A 24412-nucleotide genomic window follows, 5' to 3' on the forward strand; every position below is an offset into this window, starting at 1 on the left:
AAATAAATAAAAATAAAACAATAGAATAAATAATAGTTATTATGTTCCCTATATACATAATATATGATGTAAACATATTTAATATAATTTAAATAATAGATGTGAAATCCCACACTGCAAACCATACATTTTTATTTGTGTATGCATGTAAAGGCACATGTGCATTTCTATTGCTCATTCCAATTATTTCTCCCCATTGAGGTTCACAGGGCAGGAGGCCATTTCTCCTCATTCATAGTAAGTCAAACCCGGAGGCTTCCGTGTCTGGCACAGTCCCTGTGAGGAGAGAATACTTGCTCAGTATTAATGGGAACATCCCTTACCCCATTTTGCCGGGGGCTGCTCACTCCCTCTGCTCCCCACCACCACCAGCTCTGCTTGACCTCAGGGGACTCCTTTGAGGCACTGGGGGGCCGTGAAGGTGGGTTGGAGCCTCTCCAGTGGACTTTGACTCCAGGACATCTCTGCGGCTGAGCACACACAGGGGTCCGTGTGGCCACATACCAGAGGATTTCCCACAATACTGTCCAGCCCTGGTCAGGAGCCACCCCTGGACCCTGTGTTCCGCCCAATGGGAGATGAGCCACAGCAGGAGGAACCACATTCCCTGGGGCAGGTTCTGGCTCAGTGACAAGGAATAACAAGTGGACCATCCATCCTGTGTGAAAAGACTCTCAGCCCCTTATAGGGGGGTTGCCCCCTAATCTCTGGGAACCCACTCCCCACCCAGCCAAGCAGAGGCAGCTCTGAGCCCACCCGCTGCTGGGCTGAGTGTCCAGGCCATCCGTGGTGTCCAGAGGGGACCAGGGTGCCAGGACCTAAGCGGGTGTGAGGGCAGAGGGGAGCTGTGCGCAGAGGGGGAGGGGGAGGGGGAGGGGGAAGGGGAGGGGAGGACTGGGGGGTCAGGAGGAGGGCAAGGTGGCCACAGAGGGAGGACAGCAACTGGGACAGGGCCCAGGGACCTGGGGACAAGCTCGAGGGCAGAGCTGAGACTAGCGCAGGGCCCAGGTGACGTCCTCACCTTCCACCTCCAGCCGCAGCTGCTCACTGTACTGAGACCATCTGGAGGCCTTATGATAGATGCAGCGATAGCGCCCGGCGCTGTCTTCACTCACTGAGTCAATGCGGAATGTGGCCTCTGACAAAAATGGGCTAACTAGAGACACTTCATCATTATCTTTGTACTGGGATCTATTCACCCTCTCCAGGCGGAATGCGTGAACCCCAACTGGGCCCTGGCAGTGGAAGGTCACAGGGCTCCCCGGGGGGATCACAGTGCCTGGCTCAGCCGAGATGGAGGGTCTGGGCAGGGCCCCTAGGAGGGAAGCAGAGAAGGACTCAGTGTCCACTGCAGGAGGTCACCATGACACACACGTCATTTTAGCCTCACAATTCAGGGTTTTTAGCAAATTTATACAGTTATGCAGCCACGACCACAGCCCGACTTTAGAACATTTACCGCTTCCTGCACCTTCCACCTGTGTGTGAATTCTCATCGCTGCGGAGTTATTTTCCCAGTGGACACTAAGGACCCTGAGACTTGCTCACAGCTTGAGCCTCACTCAGGGTCACGTGGGAAGAGTCAGAGCAGCCTGGGGCCCTTCGTGTCTGCTGCAGAGCCCAGGGCCACTTTCCAGAGGGACCGAGGGTGGGAGGGAGGCACAGCATGGGGATGACACGGTCACTCATGAAGGACAGGGGACAGAGGGGCGAGGGAGGAGTAGAAGCTACCCGAGCTGAGCAGACGGGACACCAGGGCACTCAAAGGGGGGAAATCAGCCAGGGAATGTCGCTATAAAGGATACAAAGTTTTAGTTAGAGAGGAGAAATCAACTCAAGAGATGTAATGTACAACACAGTGACTACAGTTAACAACAATGTATTGCATTACTGGACATTGCTAATAGAGGTGATTCTAAGCGTTCTCACCACAAGAAGTGATTAGCACGGGAGGAATGCCTGCGTGACCTAGCTCGATGTAGCCGTTCCACACTGCGCATAGCCCACAGCATCATACTGGACATGATAAACACACAGTTTTCATTGGCCAATTTTAAACAGAATTAATTAATTTTAAAAAATCAGACTGGGCGCGGTGGCTCACGCCTGTAATCCCAGCACTCTGGGAGGCTGAGGCAGGTGGATCACGAGATCAGGAGTTTGACACCAGCCTGACCAACATGGTGAATTCCCGTCTCTATTAAAATTACCAAAAAAAATTAGCCGGGCAGGGTGGTGGGCGCCTGTAATCCCAGCTACTCGGGAGGCTGAGGCACGGGAATTGCTTCAATCTGGGAGGCAGAAGTTGCAGTGAGCCAGGACTGTGCCATTGCACTCCAGCCTGCGCAACAAGAACGAAACTCCATCTCAAAAAAAAAAAAAAATCAGCATGTGAGACAGCCCAATGTTGGAAGGATACAGAGTGTTTGAGAACGCGAAAGAAGCTGGAGGAATGTAGAGATGAGTGAGCCCGAAGTCACGGGGACAGGATGTGGCTGGGAAAATCGGCACGTCCGGACCAAAGAGCGGGGCGTGGGTCTGATTCTACCTGAAGATAAACGGGAAGGGCTCTGAGGGAAAAATGATAGTTCATCTTACGATGAGATATGAAATGGAAATGTTTAAATACAATTTAAAAACTGTGGACGGTCCAATGGTCATGTTTGTGCTTTCGCAAATCACAGCGTCCCTGGTGTCAGGAAGGGAGCAGGCAGCCGGGGCATGGACAGGCTGAGGCCGGCCTCGCGGAGCCGTGGAGGGGAGGGGGGTCACGTGGGGGAGACACAGGAAAAGTACATGAAGAGAGAGGGAAAGATGAGAACAATTTAGAGTGAAATCGCCAGGACTGGGTGACAGGATGCATCTAGGAGGACGCAGAAGAGGATGAATCTTCAGAGTCTGCCCCTGGGGACTGTCATATTCCCTGCCAAGGAGCTGCCGAGGGAAGTGTGGGCTCATCTGGGGAAAGCTCCTGGGCTCAGCCTTGGTCATGTTGGATTTGAACCGTCATGTGGAAATCGGTGTGTGGAAGTGACGCCCGCTCCCGTGACGACTGCAGCACGACCCACAGCAGCCACGACGTGGAAATAACCTGAGCGTCCACCCACAAAGGAATGGGTAAGGAAAATGTGGTGTGCAGACGCAGTGGAATATTACTCAGTCCAGAAAAAGAAGCACGTTCTGTCATTCCAACAACATGGATGAACTGGAGGACATTAGGCTAAGTGAAATAAGCCGGGCACAGAAAGACAAACGCCGCATGTGAAATCTAAAATAAAGTTCATCTCGGCCGGGCGTGGTGGCTCACACCTGTACTCCCAGCACTTTGGGAGGCCGAGGCAGGTGAATCACCTGAGGTCAGGAGTTCGAGACCAGCCTGGCCCACATAGTGAAACCCTGTCTCTACTGAAAATATAAAAATTGCCAGGCGTGGTAGCACATGCCTGTAATCCCAGTCACTCGGGAGGTTGAGGCAGGAGAATCGCTTGAACCTGGGAGGCAGAGGTTGCAGTGAGCTGAGATTGCGCCACTGCACTCCAGTCTGGGTGACGAGTGAAAGTCCATCTCGAAAAACAAGTCATCTCACAGAGGTAGAGAGCAGAATAATGGTATTAGGGCTGGAGGTTGGGAGCTTGGGAGAGACACTGATCAAATGATACAAAGTTTCTATTAGACAGGAGGAGTAGGTTTTGAGATCTATCGCACAGCAGGCTGACTATAGTTAATAATAACTTATATGTGTCAAAATGCTAAAAGTCGATTTTAAATGTTCTCATCACAATAGGTATGTGATGTGATTGGTATGTTAGTTAGCCTTATTTAATCTGTCCACAATGTTTACATCGTTGTAACATCATATTGTACCCCACAAACATACATAATTATTTGTCAATTAAAAATAAGATTTGTCACAAAAAAATAATAAAATAAGATTTGTCAGTTAAAAATAAGAAAAGCAAAATGCCACAGGAGGAGAATGAAGGAGAGAAAGAGGTGAGGTCTGTGCATTTCACATTTGGAATCGTTTGCAAGCTAGGGTGCACTTCAGGGGATCCCTCCAGGCCCTCTGAGAATCAACATCACTCCCACCCAGGACTGCCCTTGGGGTATAGAGGGGACTGGGGAGACGGGATGAAGACGGGACTCACCCTCCCGCGTGTGGATCGTCTGGGCCAGGCAGAGCACTGGAAGAGAAGCCGCAGTGAGAGAAATGCCCACCACCCAGTCCTCATACGGGCTGCTATCAAAAGGGGGCTCCATGCAGCTGGGCGCATTCAGCATTTCATAACGACCAAACCACCCCTCCTCCACATCACTGTCTGAGTATAATCCTTCTTGCTGCAAAACGGTTTCAAGATAAATCCCAAAGTCTCCTGTTCCAAAAAGGCTCCTCCTCCTCAGCGCTTCTTTTTTTTTTTTTTTTTTTTTTTTTTTTCCTCTGGAGACAGAGTTTCGCTCTTGTTTCCCAGGCTGGAGTGCAGTGGCATAATCTCAGCTCACAGCAACCTCCGCCTCCTGGGTTCAAGCAATTCTCCTGCCTCAGTCTCCCGAGTAGCTGGGATGACAGGCGTGAGCCACCACGCCCGGCTAATTTTTGTATTTGTAGAGACAGGGTTTCACCACGTTGGCCAGGCTGGTCTCAAACTCCTGACCTCAGGTGATACACCCCCCTCGGCTCCCATAGTGCTGGGATAACAGGCGTGAGCCACTGCACCTGGCCCCCCAGCCCCTCTTAAAGCTGACCTCATCCCCACACCCAGACCCCTGTTTTTAGGACAAGGTCTTCCCTGGTCAGACTTAGGCCCCGGGGAGAGCAGCAGGGCGGTCTTGGGGGAGGAGGAGACTTCCCCCCAAGAATCCTCTGGACTGGAGTCAGGCTTGAGCAGGGAACTTTCCAGTCCTCCCCACTGCCTCCAGGACTCACCTAGGCCCAGGAGGGCGGTGGGGTGGGGAGACATGACCCCGGTCCTAGAACTCTGCAGCAGCTGCAAGCGGGTGGGATGTGCTGGCCGGGCGCCTCCTGCCTGTGGGGCTCCCACAGCAGCTGCCTCACACAAGAGGAAGAGCTTTTTATCCTGTTCCTTCCACCTTTCCCACTAATGAGACAGGAGGCAGGCCTTGGTTTCTGAAAAAATGTCGCTTACTCACATAAACAGGTGACGTTAAACTGCTTATCTGATGTGTCCTTTTTCTAAATCTCTGGGACGAGGCAGGATAAAGGTCACGCATCAAACTCACGGGACGTCACCCCAACTCCACTAGTCAACGGCCAGCACTCCTGGGCAACACGTTATAAAACCAGGAGTCAACGTTGCCTCGTATTTGAAACAAGAGTCATATAAGCCCTTTCCCACGTTTTTAATATCGTGATCTTTGCTAAAATCCCAACAAAGTATTTCACACATCAAAAGTATCCTACAACGTGTCGGACATGGTGGCTCATGCCGGTCATCCCAGCACTCTGGGAGGCTGAAAAGTTGTGCACTCGCTATAGAAAACAGTGGGGAGGTTCCTCAAAACATGAAAAATAGAGATATGATCCAGCAACCCGACTTCTGGGTAGATACCTGAAAGAAACAGATTCAGTATGTCAGAGAGCCGTCGGAACTCCCCGATCATTGCAGCGCCATTCACAATTGCTAAGACAGGAAAAGAATCGAAATGCCCACCAGATGACTGGGGAAGAAAACGAACACACACAGGGGAAAACTATGCAGCCTCACACAGGAAGAAAGTTCTGCCATGGGCTACAACACGGACGGACTCTGAGGACACCACGCCAGGTGAGCCAGATACAGGTCAGGGACTGCATGATGTGACCTACATGAGGCCATCACAGCAGGGAATGGTGGTTTCCGGGGCTGGGAGGAGGGGGAAATGGGGCGTTACTAACACAGGCCCTAGAGATCTACGTCCAACACACGACCTATGGCCAACAATAACGTCTCGGTCACTTGAAATTTGTTGAGGACAGAGCTCATGTTAAGTGCTCTAACAATGATATATAACAACAAATATTATATAGAAATAATCATAATTACATATAATCATAATATAATGAATGTAATATTACTTTAAGTTGTTTATGCTTTATATACACTAATTATATATAATAGTTTATATATAATTTGTTTATATACAACAAATTATGTTTTTATATATGTAATTGTTAATATATATGCTATTATAATTATTATATATACAAATTCATACATAATTGTTAATATCTATAAACTATTATAATTATATATACACAGTTAATTTTTTTTTCAGAGATGGAATCTCGTTCTGTCTCCCAGGAGGGAGTGTAGTGGCGCGATCTCAGCTCACTGCAACCTCTGCCTCCTGGGCTCAAGCAATTCTCCTGCCTCTGCCTCCAGAGTAGCTGGGATTACAGGCACACACCACCTTGTCTGGCTAATTTTTGTATTTTAGTAGAGACGAGGTTTCACCATGTTGGCAAGGATGGTCTCAAACTCCTGACCTCAAATGATCCGCCCACCTCAGCCTCCCAAAGCGCTGGGATTACAGGCGTGAGCCACCACCCCCAGCCCAATTAACAATTTTAATTGTTATTATATACATTAGATAACAAACACACGCTCTCTCTCTCTCTCTCTCTCTACTAACATGAGTTATCTCCCCCTCATCCCTCGGTGTAATTTGGCTCCAGTGGGGGTGCGGTGGTCCAACTGCGCATGCAAAATCCTGAAGGGGTTGAATGGTCAGGAGACTGTGCTTAGAACCTGGCGTTGAGGTGTGGGGCCAGATGGGCACCCAGCTGGGTGCTGGAATGAGGAGCAGGACTCCAACCAGCAGTGCATTTCTGCATCACAGAGCTGAGCAGGACAGCACCCCGCCCCCCACACCATGGATTTTCATCTCCACTGCTTCCGAGGACCCTGGGGAGCTTGTCTCCAGGCGTAACTGCAGCAGACATTGACGAGGGTCTACACAGCAGCTGTGCTCACTTCTTCCTGACTCACAGAAAGCCAGTTCTGTTTGATGCTCCAAGCCCAGGGAGCCAGTGGGATGGAAATGGAGTTTAGATGAAGGCAATTTTAGCAATCCACTTTCAGTGTTTGATTCAGAGCAGGACACATGACCAGATATGACCAATCATACTTAAAGCAGAATAGGACAGTGTTCCTGGGAGCCATATCCATCTCTTGATAATGGTGGGTTTCATAAAAAGCCTGTGCAACAGAGACTCCATCTCAAAAAAGTTTTTAACATCAAAATAGTGAAAATATTTCAAAAACATTGAAACATTCCAGCATGACCACTGCATTGCTGACCAGTCCCCTCCTGAGACGTTGTGGCTGTCATGATCTCAAGCTTGGATCTCATGGACAGACAGGAACTGATGCTAAACCTGGTCTCACAGAGGTCTGCACACTGCATTTCCGATACGTCCTTCCAACCTAATCCATCTTCTGTGAATATGTTAGACTAAGTTCATGGGACAGCAATCCATCTAAAAAAGACAATAAACCAACTAAAACTGCTTCATATAATATATTAAAGATTCTTTAATTCGTTAAACTAAGTGAAGGCTATGCAGTCAAAAATTAAAGAAAGATGGAATCCCCAGACTCAAGCCGAATACTGAACCTGTCCTCACCTTGATAATTATATGACTATGAATAACTGAACTTTATTTTCATGGTTATGTAGATCGTGGGGCAGAAGGATAAAGTGCAGGGGTACAGATTCCAGAAGCTTCCACCTCATCATAAGAATGAATTAAAATCACTATCCAACTTCTCAAGATTGCAAGGGATACTACATTTGTTTTGAAACTTAACATTCAACAGGAGGCAAAAACAGAGTCGCTCCTGAGAATGACTTTCCTGCTCCTGAGCTCTCCTTTCCCTTACAGAATGGCCTCTGTGTATTAGATTCTCCTCCCTGCCTCGTTTCCATTTAGATCTTCATTAGGGATTTTTAATCAGTGTTACCAAGGATTAATTTGCAAACCAACTGCACCCATTTAATCTGTGCAATTCGGTGAATTCTGACAGCTGTGAAACCACCAACATATCCAAGATCTTCATCACTACTCAAAAGATTACTCGTGCTGACAGAATCCACATCAAAGGTCACAGAACACATGGCAGTTATACCGGGTTATTCCATAAAGGGTGATACAGATCTGTCACGGATCCATATTCTCAGGGGGGCCTTTCACCTTTGCAGTCCTCTAAGACTTTGATCCCAGCTGGAGAAGGTTTAGGTACAAGGTGTGCTAGAAATTCAGCCTGGAATGGATTCCTCACTCAAAAACGGAGATTCAGCCTGGCAGATCTTCCTCGCCCAAAAACAGAGATCCAGCCTGGCACAGTTTCCTCACTAAAAAACAGAGATCCAGCCTGGGAGAGCTTCCTCACTCAAAAACAGAGATCCAGCCTGGCAGAGTTTCCTCAGTCTAAAACAGAGATCCAGCCTGGCAGAGTTTCCTCAGTCAAAAACAGAGATCCAGCCTGGCACAGTTTCCTCAGTCAAAAACAGAGATCGAACCTGGCACAGTTTCCTCGCACAAAAACAGAGATCCAGCATGCCACAGTTTCCTCACTCAAAAACAGAGATCCCACCTGCCAGAGCTTCCTCGCCCAAAAACAGAGATCCAGCCTGGCAGAGTTTTCTCACTCAAAAACAGAGATCCAGCCTGGCACAGTTTCCTCACTCAAAAACGGAGATCCAGCCTGGAACAGCTTCCTCACTCAGAAACAAAGATCCAGTCTGGCACACTTTCCTCACTCAAAAACAGAGATCCAGCCTGGCACAGTTTCCTCACTCAAAAACAGAGATCCAGCCTGGCACAGTTTCCTCACTCAAAAACAGAGATCCAGCCTGGCACAGCTTCCTCACCCAAAAACAGAGATCCAGCCTGGCACAGTTTCCTCACTCAAAAACAAAGATCCAGCCTGGCACAGCTTCCTCACTCAGAAACAAAGATCCAGTCTGGCACACTTTCCTCACTCAAAAACAGAGATCCAGCCTGGCACAGCTTCCTCACTCAAAAAAAGAGGTCCAGCCTGGCACAGTTTCCTCACGCAAAAACAGAGATCCAGCCTGACACAGATTCCTCACTCAAAAACAGAGATCCAACCTGGCACAGCTTCCTCGCACAAAAACAGAGATCCAGCCTGGCACAGTTTCCTCACTCAAAAACAGAGGTCCAGCCTGGCACAGCTTCCTCACTCAAAAACGGAGATACAGCCTGGCACAGCTTCCAAGTCGAAAAACAGAGATCCAGCCTGGCACAGCTTCCTCACTCAAAAACAGAGATCGAACCTGGCACAGTTTCCTCGCACAAAAACAGAGATCCAGCCTGGCACAGTTTCCTCACTCAAAAACAGAGATCCCACCTGCCACAGCTTCCTCGCCCAAAAACAGACATCCAGCCAGGCAGAGTTTTCTCACTCAAAAACAGAGATCCAGCCTGGCACAGTTTCCTCACTCAAAAACGGAGATCCAACCTGGCACAGCTTCCTCGCCCAAAAACAGAGATCCACCCTGGCAGCGATTCCTCACTCAAAAACAGAGATCCAGCCTGGCACAGTTTGCACAATCAAAAACAGAGATCCAGGCTGGCACAGCTTCCTCGCCCAAAAACAGAGATCCACCCTGGCAGAGTTTCCTCACTCAAAAACAGAGATCCAGCCTGGCACAGCTTCCTCACTCAGAAACAGAGATCCAGTCTGGCACAGTTTCCTCACTCAAAAACAGAGATCCGGCCTGGCACAGCTTCCTCTCCCAAAAACAGGGATCCAGTCTGACACAGATTCCTCACTCAAAAACAGAGATCCAACCTGGCACAACTTACTCACCCAAAAACAGAGATCCAGCCTGGCACAGTTTCCTCACTCAAAAACAGAGATTAAACCTGGCACAGCTTCCTCTCCCAAAAACAGAGATCCAGCCTGCCACAGTTTCCACAATCAAAAACAGAGGTCCAGCCGGGCACACCTTCCTCACTCAAAAACGGAGATACAGCCTGGCACAGCTTCCAAGTCCAAAAACAGAGATCCAGCCTGCCACAGTTTCCTCACTCAAAAACAGAGATCCAGCCCGGCAGAGTTTTCTCACTCAAAAACGGAGATCCAACCTGGCACAGCTTCCTCGCCCAAAAACAGTGATCCACCCTGGCAGAGATTCCTCACTCAAAAACAGAGATCGAACCTGGCACAGCTTCCTCACTCAGAAACAGAGATCCACTCTGGCACAGTTTCCTCACTCAAAAACAGAGATCAAGCCGGGGACAGCTTCCTCACTCAAAAACAGAGATCCAGACTGGCACAGCTTCCTCACTCAAAAACAGAGCTCCAGCCTGGCACAGTTTCCTCACTCAAAAACAGAGATCCAGCCTGGCACAGCTTCCTCTCCCAAAAACAGGGATCCAGTCTGACACAGATTACTCAATCAAAAACAGAGATCCAACCTGGCACAGCTTCCTCACCCAAAAAAAAAGATCCAGCCTGGCACAGTTTCCTCACTCAAAAACAGAGATTCAACCTGGCACAGTTTCCTCGCACAAAAACAGAGATCCAGCCAGGCAGAGTTTCCTCACTCAAAAACAGAGATCCCACCTGCCACAGCTTCCTCGCCCAAAAACAGAGATCCCCACCCAGGCAGAGTTTTCTCACTCAAAAACAGAGATCCAGCCTGGCACAGTTTCCTCACTCAAAAATGGAGATCCAACCTGGCACAGCTTCCTCACCCAAAAACAGAGATCCAACCTGGCAGAGTTTCCTCACTCAAAAACAGAGATCCAGCCCGGCACAGCTTCCTCACTCAGAAACAGAGATCCACTCTGGCACAGTTTCCTCACTCAAAAACAGAGATCCAGCCTGGCACAGCTTCCTCTCCCAAAAACAGGGATCCAGTGTGACACAGATTCCTCACTCAAAAAGAGAGATCCAACCTGGCACAGTTTCCTCACTCAAAAACAGAGATCCAGCCTGGCACAGCTTCCTCTACCAAAAACAGGGATCCAGTCTGACACAGATTCCTCACTCAAAAACAGAGATCCAACCTGGCACAGCTTCCTCACCCAAAAACAGAGATCCAGCCTGGCACAGTTTCCTCACTCAAAAACAGAGATTCAACCTGGCACAATTTCCTCGCACAAAAACAGAGATCCAGCCTGGCACAGTTTCCTCACTCAAAAACAGAGATCCCACCTGCCACAGCTTCCTCGCCCAAAAACAGAGATCCAGCCAGGCAGAGTTTTCTCACTCAAAAACAGAGATCAAGCCTGGCACAGTTTCCTCACTCAGAAACGGAGATCCAACCTGGCACAGCTTCCTCGCCCAAAAACAGAGGTCCAGCCTGGCAGAGTTTCCTCACTCAAAAACAGAGATCGAACTTGCCACAGCTTCCTCACCCAAAAACAGAGATCCAGCCTGCCACAGTTTCCTCACTCAAAAACAGAGATCCAACCTGGCACAGCTTCCTCGCCCAAAAACAGAGATCCACGCTGGCAGAGTTTCCTCACTCAAAAACAGCGATCCAGCCTGGCACAGCTTCCTCACTCAGAAACAGAGATCCAGCCTGGCACAGTTTCCTCACTCAAAAACGGAGATCCAACCTGGCACAGCTTCCTCGCCCAAAAACAGAGATCCATACTGGCAGAGTTTCCTCACTCAAAAACAGAGATCCAGCCTGACACAGCTTCCTCACTCAGAAACAGAGATCCAACCTGGCACAGTTTCCTCACTCAGAAACAGAGATCCAGTCTGGCACAGTTTCCTCACTCAAAAACAGAGGTCCAGCCTGACACAGCTTCCACACTCAAAAACAGAGATCCATTCTGGCACAACTTCCTCACTCAAAAACAGAGATCCAGCCTGGCACAGTTTCCACACTCAAAAATAGAGATCCAACCTGGCACGGCTTCTTCGCCCAAAAACAGAGATCCAGCCTGGCACAGTTTCCTCACTCAAAAACAGAGGTCCAGCCTGGCACAGCTTTCTCACTCAAAAACGGAGATACAGCCTGGCACAGTTTCCTCACTCAAAAACAGAAATCCTGCCTGGCACAGTTTCCTCACTCAAAAACAGAGATCCAGCCTGGCACAGCTTCCGTGCCCAAAAATAGAGATCCAGCCTGGCACAGTTTCCTCACTCAAAAACAGAGATCCAGCCTGGCACAGCTTCCTCACTCAAGAACTGAGGTCCAGCCTGGCACAGATTTCTCACTCAAAAACAGAGATCCAGCCTGGCACAGCTTCCTCTCCCAAAAACAGAGATCCACCCTGGCACAGTTTCCTCACTCAAAAACAGAGATCCAGCCTGGCAGAGTTTTCTCACTCAAAAACAGAGATCCAGCCTGGCACAGTTTCCTCACTCAAAAACAGAGATCCAAACTGCCACAGCTTCCTCGCCCAAAAACAGAGATCCAGCCTGGCAGAGTTTTCTCACTCAAAAACAGAGATCCAGCCTGGCACACCTTCCTCACCCAAAAACAGAGATCCACCCTGGCAGAGATTCCTCACTCAAAAACAGAGATCCAGCCTGGCACAGTTTCCTCATTCAAAAACAGAGATCCAGCCTGGCAGAGTTTTCTCACTCAAAAACAGAGGTCCAACCTGGCAGAGTTTCCTCACTCAGAAACAGAGATCCAGCCTGGCACAGTTTCCAAACTCAAAAACAGAGATCCAGCCTGGCACAGTTTCCTCACTCAAAAACAGAGATCCAGCCTGGCACAGCTTCCTCGCCCAAAAACAGAGATCCACCCTGGCAGAGATTCCTCACTCAAAAACAGAGATCCAGCCTGGCACATTTTCCAAACTCAAAAACAGAGATCCAGCCTGGCACAGCTTCCTCACTCAAAAACAGAGATCCAGCCTGGCAGAGTTTCCTCACTCAAAAACAGAGATCCAGCCCGGCAGAGTTTTCTCACTCAAAAACAGAGGTACAGCCCGGCAAGAGTTTCCTCACTCAAAAACAGAGATCGAACCTGGCACAGTTTCCTCGCACAAAAACAGAGATCCAGCATGCGACAGTTTCCTCACTCAAAAACAGAGATCCCACCTGCCAGAGCTTCCTCGCCCAAAAACAGAGATTCAGCCTGGCAGAGGTTTCTCACTCAAAAAGAGAGATCCAGCCTGGCACAGTTTCCTCACTCAAAAACAGAGATCCAGCCTGGCACAGCTTCCTCACTCAGAAACAGAGATCCAGTCTAGCACAGTTTCCTCACTCAAAAACAGAGATCCAGCCTGGCACAGCTTCCTCACTCAAAAACAGATGTCCAGCCTGGCACAGTTTCCTCACTCAAAAACAGAGATCCAGCCTGACACAGATTCCTCACTCGAAAACAGAGATCCAACCTGGCACAGCTTCCTCATGCAAAAACAGAGATCAAGCCTGGCACAGTTTCCTCATTCAAAAACAGAGGTCCAGCCTGGCACAGCTTCCTCACTCAAAAACGGAGATACAGCCTGGCACAGCTTCCAAATCCAAAAACAGAGATCCAGCCTGGCACAGCTTCCTCACTCAAAAACAGAGATCGAACCTGGCACAGTTTCCACGCACAAAAACAGAGATCCAGCCTGGCACAGTTTCCTCACTCAAAAACAGAGATCCCACCTGCCACAGCTTCCTCGCCCAAAAACAGAGATCCAGCCAGGCAGAGTTTTCTCACTCAAAAACAGAGATCCAGCCTGGCACAGTTTCCTCACTCAAAAACGGAGATCCAACCTGGTACAGCTTCCTCGCCCAAAAACAGAGATCCACCCTGGCAGAGTTTCCTCACTCAAAAACAGAGAACCAGCCTGGCACCGCTTCCTCACTCAGAAACAGAGATCCAGTCTGGCACAGTTTCCTCACTCAAAAACAGAGATCCAGCCTGGCAGAGTTTTCTCACTCAAAAACAGAGATCCAGCCTGGCAGAGTTTTCTCACTCAAAAACAGAGATCCAGCCTGGCACAGTTTCCTCACTCAAAAACAGAGATCCAGCCTGGCACCGCTTCCTCTCCCAAAAACAGGGATCCAGTCTGACACAGATTCCACACTCAAAAACAGAGATCCAACCTGGCACAGCTTCCTCACCCAAAAACAGAGATCCAGCCTGGCACAGTTTCCACAATCAAAAAGAGAGGTCCAGCGTGGCACAGCTTCCTCACTCAAAAACGGAGATACAGCCTGGCACAGCTACCAAGTCCAAAAATAGAGAGTCATCCTGCCACAGTTTCCTCACTCAAAAACAGAGATCCAGCCTGGCAGAGTTTTCTCACTCAAAAACAGAGGTCCAGCCTGGCAGAGTTTCCTCACTCAAAAACAGAGATCGAACTTCGCACAGCTTCCTCACCCAAAAACAGAGATCCAGCCTGCCACAGTTTCCTTACTCAAAAACAGAGATCCAACCTGGCACAGCTTCCTCGCCCAAAAACAGAGATCCACGCTGGCAGAGTTTCCTCACTCAAAAACAGAGATCCAGCCTGGCACAGCTTCCTCACTCAGAAACAGAGATCCAACCTGGCACAGTTTCCTCACTCAAAAACAGAGATCCAGCTGGGGACAGCTTCCTCACTCAAAAACAGAGATCCGGCCTGGCACAGTTTCCTCATTCAAAAACAGAGGTCCAGCCTGGAACAGTTTCCTCACTCAAAAACAGAGATCCAGCCTGGCACAGCTTCCACACTCAAAAACAGAGATGCAGCCTGGCACAGCTTCCTCACTCAAAAACAGAGATCCAACCTGGCACAGTTTCCACACTCAAAAACAGAGATCCAACCTGGCACAGCTTCCTCGCCCAAAAACAGAGATCCAGCCTGGCACACTTTCCTCACTCAAAAACAGATGTCCAGCCTCGCACAGCTTCCTCACTCAAAAACGGAGAAACAGCCTCGCACAGCTTCCAAGTAGAAAAATAGAGATCCACCCTGGCACAGTTTCTTCACTCAAAAACAGAGGTCCAGCATGGCACAGTTTCCACACTCAAAAACAGAGATCCAGCCTGGCACAGCTTTCGCGCCCAAAAACAGAGAACCAGACTGGCACAGTTTCCTCATTCGAAAACAGAGATCCAGCCTGGGACAGTTTCCTCACTCAAAAACAGAGATCCAGCCTGGCACAGCTTCCTCACTCAAAAACAGAGGTCCAGCCTGGCACAGTTTCCTCATTCGAAAACAGAGATCCAGCCTGGGACAGCTTCCTCACTCAAAAACAGAGATCCAGCCTGGCACAGCTTCCTCACTCAAAAACAGAGGTCCAGCCTGGCACAGATTCCTCACTCAAAAACAGAGATCCAGCCTGGCACAGCTTCCTCTCCCAAAAACAGAGATTCACCCTGGCACAGTTTCCTCATTCAAAAACAGTGAACCAGCCTGGCAGAGTTTTCTCACTCAAAAACAGAGATCCAGCCTGGCACAGTTTCCTCACTCAAAAACAGAGATCCAAACTGCCACAGCGTCCTAGCAAAAACAGAGATCCAGCCTGGCAGAGTTTTCTCACTCAAAAACAGAGATCCAGCCTGGCACAGCTTCCTCGCCCAAAACCAGAGATCCAGCCTGGCAGAGTTTTCTCACTCAAAAACAGAGATCCAGCCTGGCACAGCTTCCTCACCCAAAAACAGAGATCCACCCTGGCAGAGATTGCTCACTCAAAAACAGAGATCCAGCCTGGCACAGTTTCCAAACTCAAAAACAGAGATCCAGGCTGGCACAGCTTCCTCGCCGAAAAACAGAGATCCACCCTGGCACAGTTTCCTCACTCAAAAACAGAGGTCCAGCCTGGCACAGTTTCCTCACTCAAAAACGGAGATACAGCCTGGCACAGCTTCCAAGTACAAAAACAGAGATCCAGCCTGGCACAGTTTCTTCACTCAAAAACAGAAATCCTGCCTGGCACAGTTTCCACACTCAAAAACAGAGATCCAGGCTGGCACAGCTTCCTCGCCCAAAAACAGAGATCTAGCCTGGCACAGATTCCTCACTCAAAAACAGAGATCCAGCCTGGCACAGTTTCCTCATTCAAAAACAGAGATCCAGCCTGGCAGAGTTTTCTCACTCAAAAACAGAGGTCCAACCTGGCAGAGTTTCCTCACTCAGAAACAGAGATCCAACCTGGCACAGCTTCCTCGCCCAAAAATAGAGATCCAGCCTGGCACAGTTTCCTCACTCAAAAACAGAGATTCAACCTGGCACAGCTTCCTCGCCCAAAAACAGAGATCCACCCTGGCACAGTTTCCTCACTCAAAAACAGAGATCCAGCCTGGCACAGTTTCCTCACTCAAAACCAGAGATCGAGCCTGGCACAGCTTCCTCACTCAAAAACAGAGATCCAGCCTGGCACAGCTTCCTCACTCAAAATCAGAGATCCAGCCTGGCACAGCTTCCTCTCCCAAAAACAGAGATCCAGCCTGACACAGATTCCTCACTCAAAAACAGAGATCCAACCGGGCACAGCCTCCTTGCCCAAAAACAGTGATCCAGCCTGGCACAGTTTCCTCACTCAAAAACAGAGGTCCAGCCTGGCACAGCTTCCTCACTCAAAAACAGAGATCCAGCCTGACACAGTTTCCTCACTCAAAAACAGAGATCCAGCCTGGCACAGCTTCCTCTCCCAAAAACAGAGATTCAGCCTGACACAGATTCCTCACTCAAAAACAGAGATCCAACCTGGCACAGCTTCCTCGCCCAAAAACGGAGATCCAGCCTGGCACAGTTTCCTCACTCAAAAACAGAGGTCCAGCCTGGCACAGCTTCCTCACTCAAAAACGGAGATACACCCTGGCACAGCCTCCAAGTCCAAAAACAGAGATCCAGGCTGCCACAGTTTCCACACTCAAAAACAGAGATCCAGCCTGGGACAGCTTCCTCACTCAAAAAAAAAGATCCACCCTGGCACAGTTTCCTCACTCAAAAACAGAGATCCAGCCTGGCAGAGTTTTCTCACTGAAAAACAGAGGTCCAGCCTGGCACAGTTTCCTCACTCAAAAACGGAGATCCAACCTGGCACAGCTTCCACGCCCAAAAACAGAGATCCAGCCTGGCACAGTTTCCTCACTCAAAAACAGATGTCCAGCCTCGCACAGCTTCCTCACTCAAAAACGGAGAAACAGCCTCGCACAGCTTCCAAGTACAAAAATAGAGATCCACCCTGGCACAGTTTCTTCACTCAAAAACAGAGGTCCAGCATGGCACAGTTTCCACACTCAAAAACAGAGATCCAGCCTGGCACAGCTTTCGCGCCCAAAAACAGAGAACCAGCCTGGCACAGTTTCCTCATTCGAAAACAGAGATCCTGCCTGGGACAGCTTCCTCACTCAAAAACAGAGATCCAGCCTGGCACAGCTTCCTCACTCAAAAACAGAGGTCCAGCCTGGCACAGTTTCCTCATTCGAAAACAGAGATCCAGCCTGGGACAGCTTCCTCACTCAAAAACAGAGATCCAGCCTGGCACAGCTTCCTCACTCAAAAACAGAGGTCCAGCGTGGCACAGTTTCCTCACGCAAAAACAGAGATACAGCCTGGCACAGCTTCCTCACCCAAAAACAGAGATTCACCCTGGCAGAGATTCCTCACTCAAAAACAGAGATCCAGCCTGGCACAGTTTCCACACTGAAAAACAGAGATCCAGCCTGGCATAGCTTCCTCGCCGAAAAACAGAGATCCAGCCTAGCACAGTTTCCACACTCAAAACCAGAGATCCAGCGTGGGACAGCTTCCTCACTCAAAAACGGAGATACAGCCTGGCACAGCTTCCTCACTCAAAAACAGAGGTTCAGCCTGGCACAGTTTCCTCATTTAAAAACAGAGATCCAGCCTGGCACAGTTTCCACACTCAAAAACAGAGATCCAGCCTGGCATAGCTTCCTCGCCCAAAAACAGAGATCCAGCCTGGCACAGGTTCCTCCCTCAAAAACAGAGATCGAACCTGGCACAGCTTCCTCGCCCAAAAACAGAGAACCAGTCTGGCACAGTTTCCTCACTCAAAAACAGAGACCCAGCCTGGCAGAGTTTTCTCACTCAAAAACAGAGATCCAGCCTGGCAGAGTTTTCTCCCTCAAAAACAGAGATCCAGCCTGGCACAGTTTCCTCACTAAAAATCGGAGATCCAACCTGGCACAGCTTCCTCGCCCAAAAACAGAGAACCAGTCTGGCACAGTTTCCTCACTCAAAAACAGAGATCCAGCCTGGCAGAGTTTTCTCACTCAAAAACAGAGATCCAGCCTGGCACAGTTTCTTCACTAAAAAACGGAGATCCAACCTGGCACAGCTTCCTCGCCCAAAAACAGAGATCCACCCTGGCAGCGATTCCTCACTCAAAAACAGAGATCCAGCCTGGCACAGTTTCCACACTCAAAAACAGAGATCCAGGCTGGCACAGCTTCCTCGCCCAAAAACAGAGATCCACCCTGGCAGAGTTTCCTCACTCAAAAACAGAGATCAAGCCTGGCACAGCTTCCTCATTCAGAAACAGAGATCCAGTCTGGCACAGTTTCCTCATTCAAAAACAGAGATCCAGCCTGGCACAGCTTCCTCACTCAAAAACAGAGGTCCAGCCTGGCACATTTTCCAAACTCAAAAACAGAGATCCAGCCTGGCACAGCTTCCACGCCAAAAAACAGAGATCCAGCCTGGCACAGTTTCCTCACTCAAAAACGGAGATACAGCCTGGCACAGCTTCCAAGTACAAAAACAGAGATACAGCCTGGCACAGCTTCCTCACTCAAAAACAGAGATCGAACCTGGCACAGTTTCCTCGCACAAAAACAGAGATCCAGCCTGCCACAGTTTCCTCACTCAAAAACAGAAATCCTGCCTGGCACAGTTTCCATACTGAAAAACAGAGATCCAGCCTGGCACAGCTTCCGCGCCCAAAAACAGAGATCCAGCCTGGCACAGTTTCCTCATTCGAAAACAGAGATCCAGCCTGTTACAGCTTCCTCACTCAAAAACAGAGATCCAGCCTGGCACAGCTTCCTCTCCCAAAAACAGAGATTCACCCTGGCACAGTTTCCTCATTCAAAAACAGTGAACCAGCCTGGCAGAGTTTTCTCACTCAAAAACAGAGATCCAGCCTGGCACAGTTTCCTCACTCAAAAACAGAGATCCAGCCTGGCACAGCGTCCTCGCCCAAAAACAGAGATCCAGCCTGGCAGAGTTTTCTCACTCAAAAACAGAGATCCAGCCTGGCACAGCTTCCTCGCCCAAAACCAGAGATCCAGCCTGGCAGAGTTTTCTCACTCAAAAACAGAGATCCAGCCTGGCACAGCTTCCTCACCCAAAAACAGAGATCCACCCTGGCAGAGATTGCTCACTCAAAAACAGAGATCCAGCCTGGCACAGTTTCCAAACTCAAAAACAGAGATCCAGGCTGGCACAGCTTCCTCGCCGAAAAACAGAGATCCACCCTGGCACAGTTTCCTCACTCAAAAACAGAGGTCCAGCCTGGCACAGTTTCCTCACTCAAAAACGGAGATACAGCCTGGCACAGCTTCCAAGTACAAAAACAGAGATCCAGCCTGGCACAGTTTCTTCACTCAAAAACAGAAATCCTGCCTGGCACAGTTTCCACACTCAAAAACAGAGATCCAGGCTGGCACAGCTTCCTCGCCCAAAAACAGAGATCTAGCCTGGCACAGATTCCTCACTCAAAAACAGAGATCCAGCCTGGCACAGTTTCCTCATTCAAAAACAGAGATCCAGCCTGGCAGAGTTTTCTCACTCAAAAACAGAGGTCCAACCTGGCAGAGTTTCCTCACTCAGAAACAGAGATCCAACCTGGCACAGCTTCCTCGCCCAAAAATAGAGATCCAGCCTGGCACAGCTTCCTCACTCAAAAACAGAGATCCAGCCTGGCACAGTTTCCTCACTCAAAAACAGAGATCCAGCCTGGCACAGCTTCTTCTCCCAAAAACAGAGATCCAGCCTGACACAGATTCCTCACTCAAAAACAGAGATCCAACCGGGCACAGCCTCCTCGCCCAAAAACAGTGATCCAGCCTGGCACAGTTTCCTCACTCAAAAACAGAGGTCCAGCCTGGCACAGCTTCCTCACTCAAAAACAGAGATCCAGCCTGACACAGTTTCCTCACTCAAAAACAGAGATCCAGCCTGGCACAGCTTCCTCTCCCAAAAACAGAGATTCAGCCTGACACAGATTCCTCACTCAAAAACAGAGATCCAACCTGGCACAGCTTCCTCGCCCAAAAACGGAGATCCAGCCTGGCACAGTTTCCTCACTCAAAAACAGAGGTCCAGCCTGGCACAGCTTCCTCACTCAAAAACGGGGATACACCCTGGCACAGCTTCCAAGTCCAAAAACAGAGATCCAGGCTGCCACAGTTTCCACACTCAAAAACAGAGATCCAGCCTGGGACAGCTTCCTCACTCAAAAAAAAAGATCCACCCTGGCACAGTTTCCTCACTCAAAAACAGAGATCCAGCCTGGCAGAGTTTTCTCACTGAAAAACAGAGGTCCAGCCTGGCACAGTTTCCTCACTCAAAAACGGAGATCCAACCTGGCACAGCTTCCACGCCCAAAAACAGAGATCCAGCCTGGCACAGTTTCCTCACTCAAAAACAGAGATCGAACCTGGCACAGCTTCCTTGCACAAAAACAGAGATCCAGCCTGCCACAGCTTCCTCGCCCAAAAACAGAGATCCAGCCTGGCACAGCTTCCTCTCCCAAAAACAGAGATCCAGCCTGACACAGATTCCTCACTAAAAAACAGAGATCCAACCTGGCACAGCTTCCTCGCCCAAAAACAGAGATCCAGCCTGGCACAGTTTCCTCACTCAAAAACAGAGGTCCACCCTGGCACAGCTTCCTCACTCAAAAACGGAGATACAGCCTGGCACAGCTTCCAAGTACAAAAACAGAGATCCAGTCTGGCACGGTTTCCTCACTCAAAAACAGAAATCCTGCTTGGCACAGTTTCCACACTCAAAAACAGAGATCCAGCCTGGCACAGCTTCCGCGCCCAAAAACAGAGATCCAGGCTGGCACAGTTTCCTCATTCGAAAACAGACATCCAGCCTGGGACAGCTTCCTCACTCAAAAACAGAGATCCAGCCTGGCACAGCTTCCTCACTCAAGAACAGAGTTCCAGCCTGGCACAGATTTCTCACTCAAAAACAGAGATCCAGCCTGGCACAGCTTCCTCTCCCAAAAACAGAGATCCACCGTGGCACAGTTTCCTCACTCAAAAACTGAGATCCAGCCTGGCAGAGTTTTCTCACTCAGAAACAGAGATCCAGCCTGGCACACTTTCCTCACTCAAAAACAGAGATCCAAACTGCCACAGCTTCCTCGCCCAAAAACAGAGATCCAGTCTGGCAGAGTTTTCTCACTCAAAAACAGAGATCCAGCCTGGCACAGTTTCCACACTCAAAAACAGAGATCCACCCTGGCAGAGTTTCCTCACTCAAAAACAGAGATCCAGCCTGGCACAGTTTCCAAACTCAAAAACAGAGATCCAGGCTGGCACAGCTTCCTCGCCCAAAAACAGAGATCCACCCTGGCAGCGATTCCTCACTCAAAAACAGAGGTCCAGCCTGGCACAGTATCCACACTCAAAAACAGAGATCCAGGCTGGCACAGCTTCCTCGCCCAAAAACAGAGATCCACCCTGGCAGAGTTTCCTCACTCAAAAACAGAGATCCAGCCTGGCACAGCTTCCTCACTCAGAAACAGAGATCCAGTCTGGCACAGTTTCCTCAATCAAAAACAGAGATCCAGCCGGGGACAGCTTCCTCACTCAAAAACAGAGATCCAGCCTGGCACAGCTTCCTCACTCAAAAACAGAGGTCCAGCGTGGCACATTTTCCAAACTCAAAAACAGAGATCCAGCCTGGCACAGCTTCCGTGCCCAAAAACAGAGATCCAGCCTGGCACAGTTTCCTCACTCAAAAACGGAGAAACAGCCTGGCACATCTTCCAAGTCCAAAAACAGAGATCCAGCCTGCCACAGTTTCCTCACTCAAAAACAGAGATCCAGCCTGGCACAGCTTCCTCACTCAAGAACAGAGGTCCAGCCTGGCACAGATTCCTCACTCAAAAACAGAGATCCAGCCTGGCACAGCTTCCTCTCCCAAAAACAGAGATCCACCCTGGCACAGTTTCCTCACTCAAAAACAGAGATCCAGCCTGGCAGAGTTTTCTCACTCAAAAACAGAGATCCAGCCTGGCACAGTTTCCTCACTCAAAAACAGAGATCCAAACTGCCACAGCTTCCTCGCCCAAAAACAGAGATCCAGCCTGGCAGAGTTTTCTCACTCAAAAACAGAGGTCCAGCCTGGCACAGTTTCCTCGCCCAAAAACAGAGATCCACCCTGGCAGAGATTCCTCACTCAAAAACAGAGATCCAGCCTGGCGCAGTTTCCAAACTCAAAAACAGAGATCCAGGCTGGCACAGCTTCCTCGCCCAAAAACAGAGATCCACCCTGGCACAGTTTCCTCACTCAAAAACAGAGGTCCAGCCTGGCACAGCATCCTCACTCAAAAACGGAGATACAGCCTGGCACAGCTTCCAAGTACAAAAACAGAGATCCAGCGTGGCACAGTTTCTTCACTCAAAAACAGGAATCCTGCCTGGCACAGTATCCACACTCAAAAACAGAGATCCAGGCTGGCACAGCTTCCTCGCCCAAAAACAGAGATATAACCTGGCATAGATTCCTCACTCAAAAACAGAGATCCAGCCTGGCACAGTTTCCTCATTCAAAAACAGAGATCCAGCCTGGCACAGTTTCCTCACTCAAAAACAGAGATTCAACCTGGCACAGCTTCCTCGCCCAAAAACAGAGATCCAGCCTGGCACAGTTTCCTCACTCAAAAACAGAGATCCAGCCTGGCACAGTTTCCACACTCAAAAACAGAGATCCAGTCTGGCACAGTTTCCTCGCCCAAAAACAGAGATCCAGCCTGGCACAGTTTCCTCACTCAAAACCAGAGATCCAGCCTGGCACAGCTTCCTCACTCAAAAACAGAGATCTAGCCTGGCACAGCTTCCTCACTCAAAAACAGAGATCCAGCCTGGCACAGTTTCCTCACTCAAAAACAGAGATCCAGCCTGGCACAGCTTCCTCACTCAAAAACAGAGATCCAGCCTGACACTGATTCCTCACTCAAAAACAGAGATCCAGCCTGGTACAGCTTCCTCTCCCAAAAACAGAGATCCAGCCTGACACAGATTCCTCACTCAATAACAGAGATCCAACCGGGCACAGCTTCCTCGCCCAAAAACAGAGATCCAGCCTGGCACAGTTTCCTCACTCAAAAACAGAGGTCCAGCCTGGCACAGCTTCCTCTCCCAAAAATAGAGATCCAGCCTGACACAGGTTCCTCGCCCAAAAACAGAGATCCAGCCTGGCACAGTTTCCTCGCCCAAAAACAGAGATCCAACCTGGCACAGCTTCCACGCCCAAAAACAGAGATCCAGGCTGGCACAGTTTCCACACTCAAAAACAGAGATCCAGCCTGGGACAGCTTCCTCACTCAAAAAAAGAGATCCACCCTGGCACAGTTTCCTCACTCAAAAACAGAGATCCAGCCTGGCAGAGTTTTCTCACTGAAAAACAGAGTTCCAGCCTGGCACAGTTTCCTCATTCAAAAACGGAGATCCAACCTGGCACAGCTTCCACGCCCAAAAACAGAGATCCAGCCTGGCACAGTTTCCTCACTCAAAAACAGAGATCGAACCTGGCACAGCTTCCTTGCACAAAAACAGAGATCCAGCCTGCCACAGCTTCCTCGCCCAAAAACAGAGATCCAGCCTGGCACAGTTTCCTCTCCCAAAAACAGAGATCCAGCCTGACACAGATTCCTCAGTCAAAAACAGAGATCCAACCTGGCACAGCTTCCTCGCCCAAAACCAGAGATCCAGCCTGGCACAGTTTCCTCACTCAAAAACAGAGGTCCACCCTGGCACAGCTTCCTCACTCAAAAACGGAGATACAGCCTGGCACAGCTTCGAGTACAAAAACAGAGATCCAGCCTGGCACAGTTTCCTCACACAAAAACAGAAATCCTGCCTGGCACAGTTTCCTCATTCGAAAACAGACATCCAGCCTGGGACAGCTTCCTCACTCAAAAACAGAGATCCAGCCTGGCACAGCTTCCTCACTAAAGAACAGAGTTCCAGCCTGGCACAGATTTCTCACTCAAAAACAGAGATCCAGCCTGGCACAGCTTCCTCTCCCAAAAACAGAGATCCACCCTGGCACAGTTTCCTCACTCAAAAACAGAGATCCAGCCTGGCAGAGTTTTCTCACTCAAAAACAGAGATCCAGCCTGGCACACTTTCCACACTCAAAAACAGAGATCCACCCTGGCAGAGTTTCCTCACTCAAAAACAGAGATCCAGCCTGGCACAGCTTCCTCACTCAGAAACAGAGATCCACCCTGGCACAGTTTCCTCACTCAAAAACAGAGATCCAGCCGGGGACAGCTTCCTCACT

General features: G+C 49.5%; 1 protein-coding gene across 1 annotated transcript; it reads right to left on the reverse strand.

The window, feature by feature from the left end:
* Positions 1-232: 232 nt before the first annotated feature.
* On the reverse strand, positions 233-4958 carry LAIR2 (leukocyte associated immunoglobulin like receptor 2). The gene is made up of 4 exons (XM_021666520.2): positions 4925-4958; positions 4149-4184; positions 1022-1315; positions 233-276 (listed from the first exon to the last, which is right to left on the reverse strand). Exons 1-4 carry the CDS (start codon positions 4956-4958, stop codon positions 233-235), a joined length of 408 nt encoding a protein of 135 aa, XP_021522195.2.
* Positions 4959-24412: the final 19454 nt, after the last annotated feature.

Source organism: Aotus nancymaae, unplaced genomic scaffold (assembly GCF_030222135.1).
Source record: "Aotus nancymaae isolate 86718 unplaced genomic scaffold, 86718_ANA_hifiasm-v0.15.2.pri h1tg000028l, whole genome shotgun sequence".
NCBI classification, from domain to species: domain Eukaryota; kingdom Metazoa; phylum Chordata; class Mammalia; order Primates; family Aotidae; genus Aotus; species Aotus nancymaae.

What these genes read in the sequence shown, in the direction of transcription:
- LAIR2 (XM_021666520.2), bottom strand. Translation starts at nt 4,958, where the DNA reads ATGTCTCCCCACCCCACCGCCCTCCTGGGCCTAG. An exon ending in CACCGCCCTCCTGGGCCTAG is followed by an intron (nt 4,185 to 4,924) that starts GTGAGTCCTGGA and finishes CTTCTCTTCCAG; the next exon opens with TGCTCTGCCTGGCCCAGACG. An exon ending in GCTGCGGCTGGAGGTGGAAG is followed by an intron (nt 277 to 1,021) that starts GTGAGGACGTCA and finishes CTCTCCTCACAG; the next exon opens with GGACTGTGCCAGACACGGAA.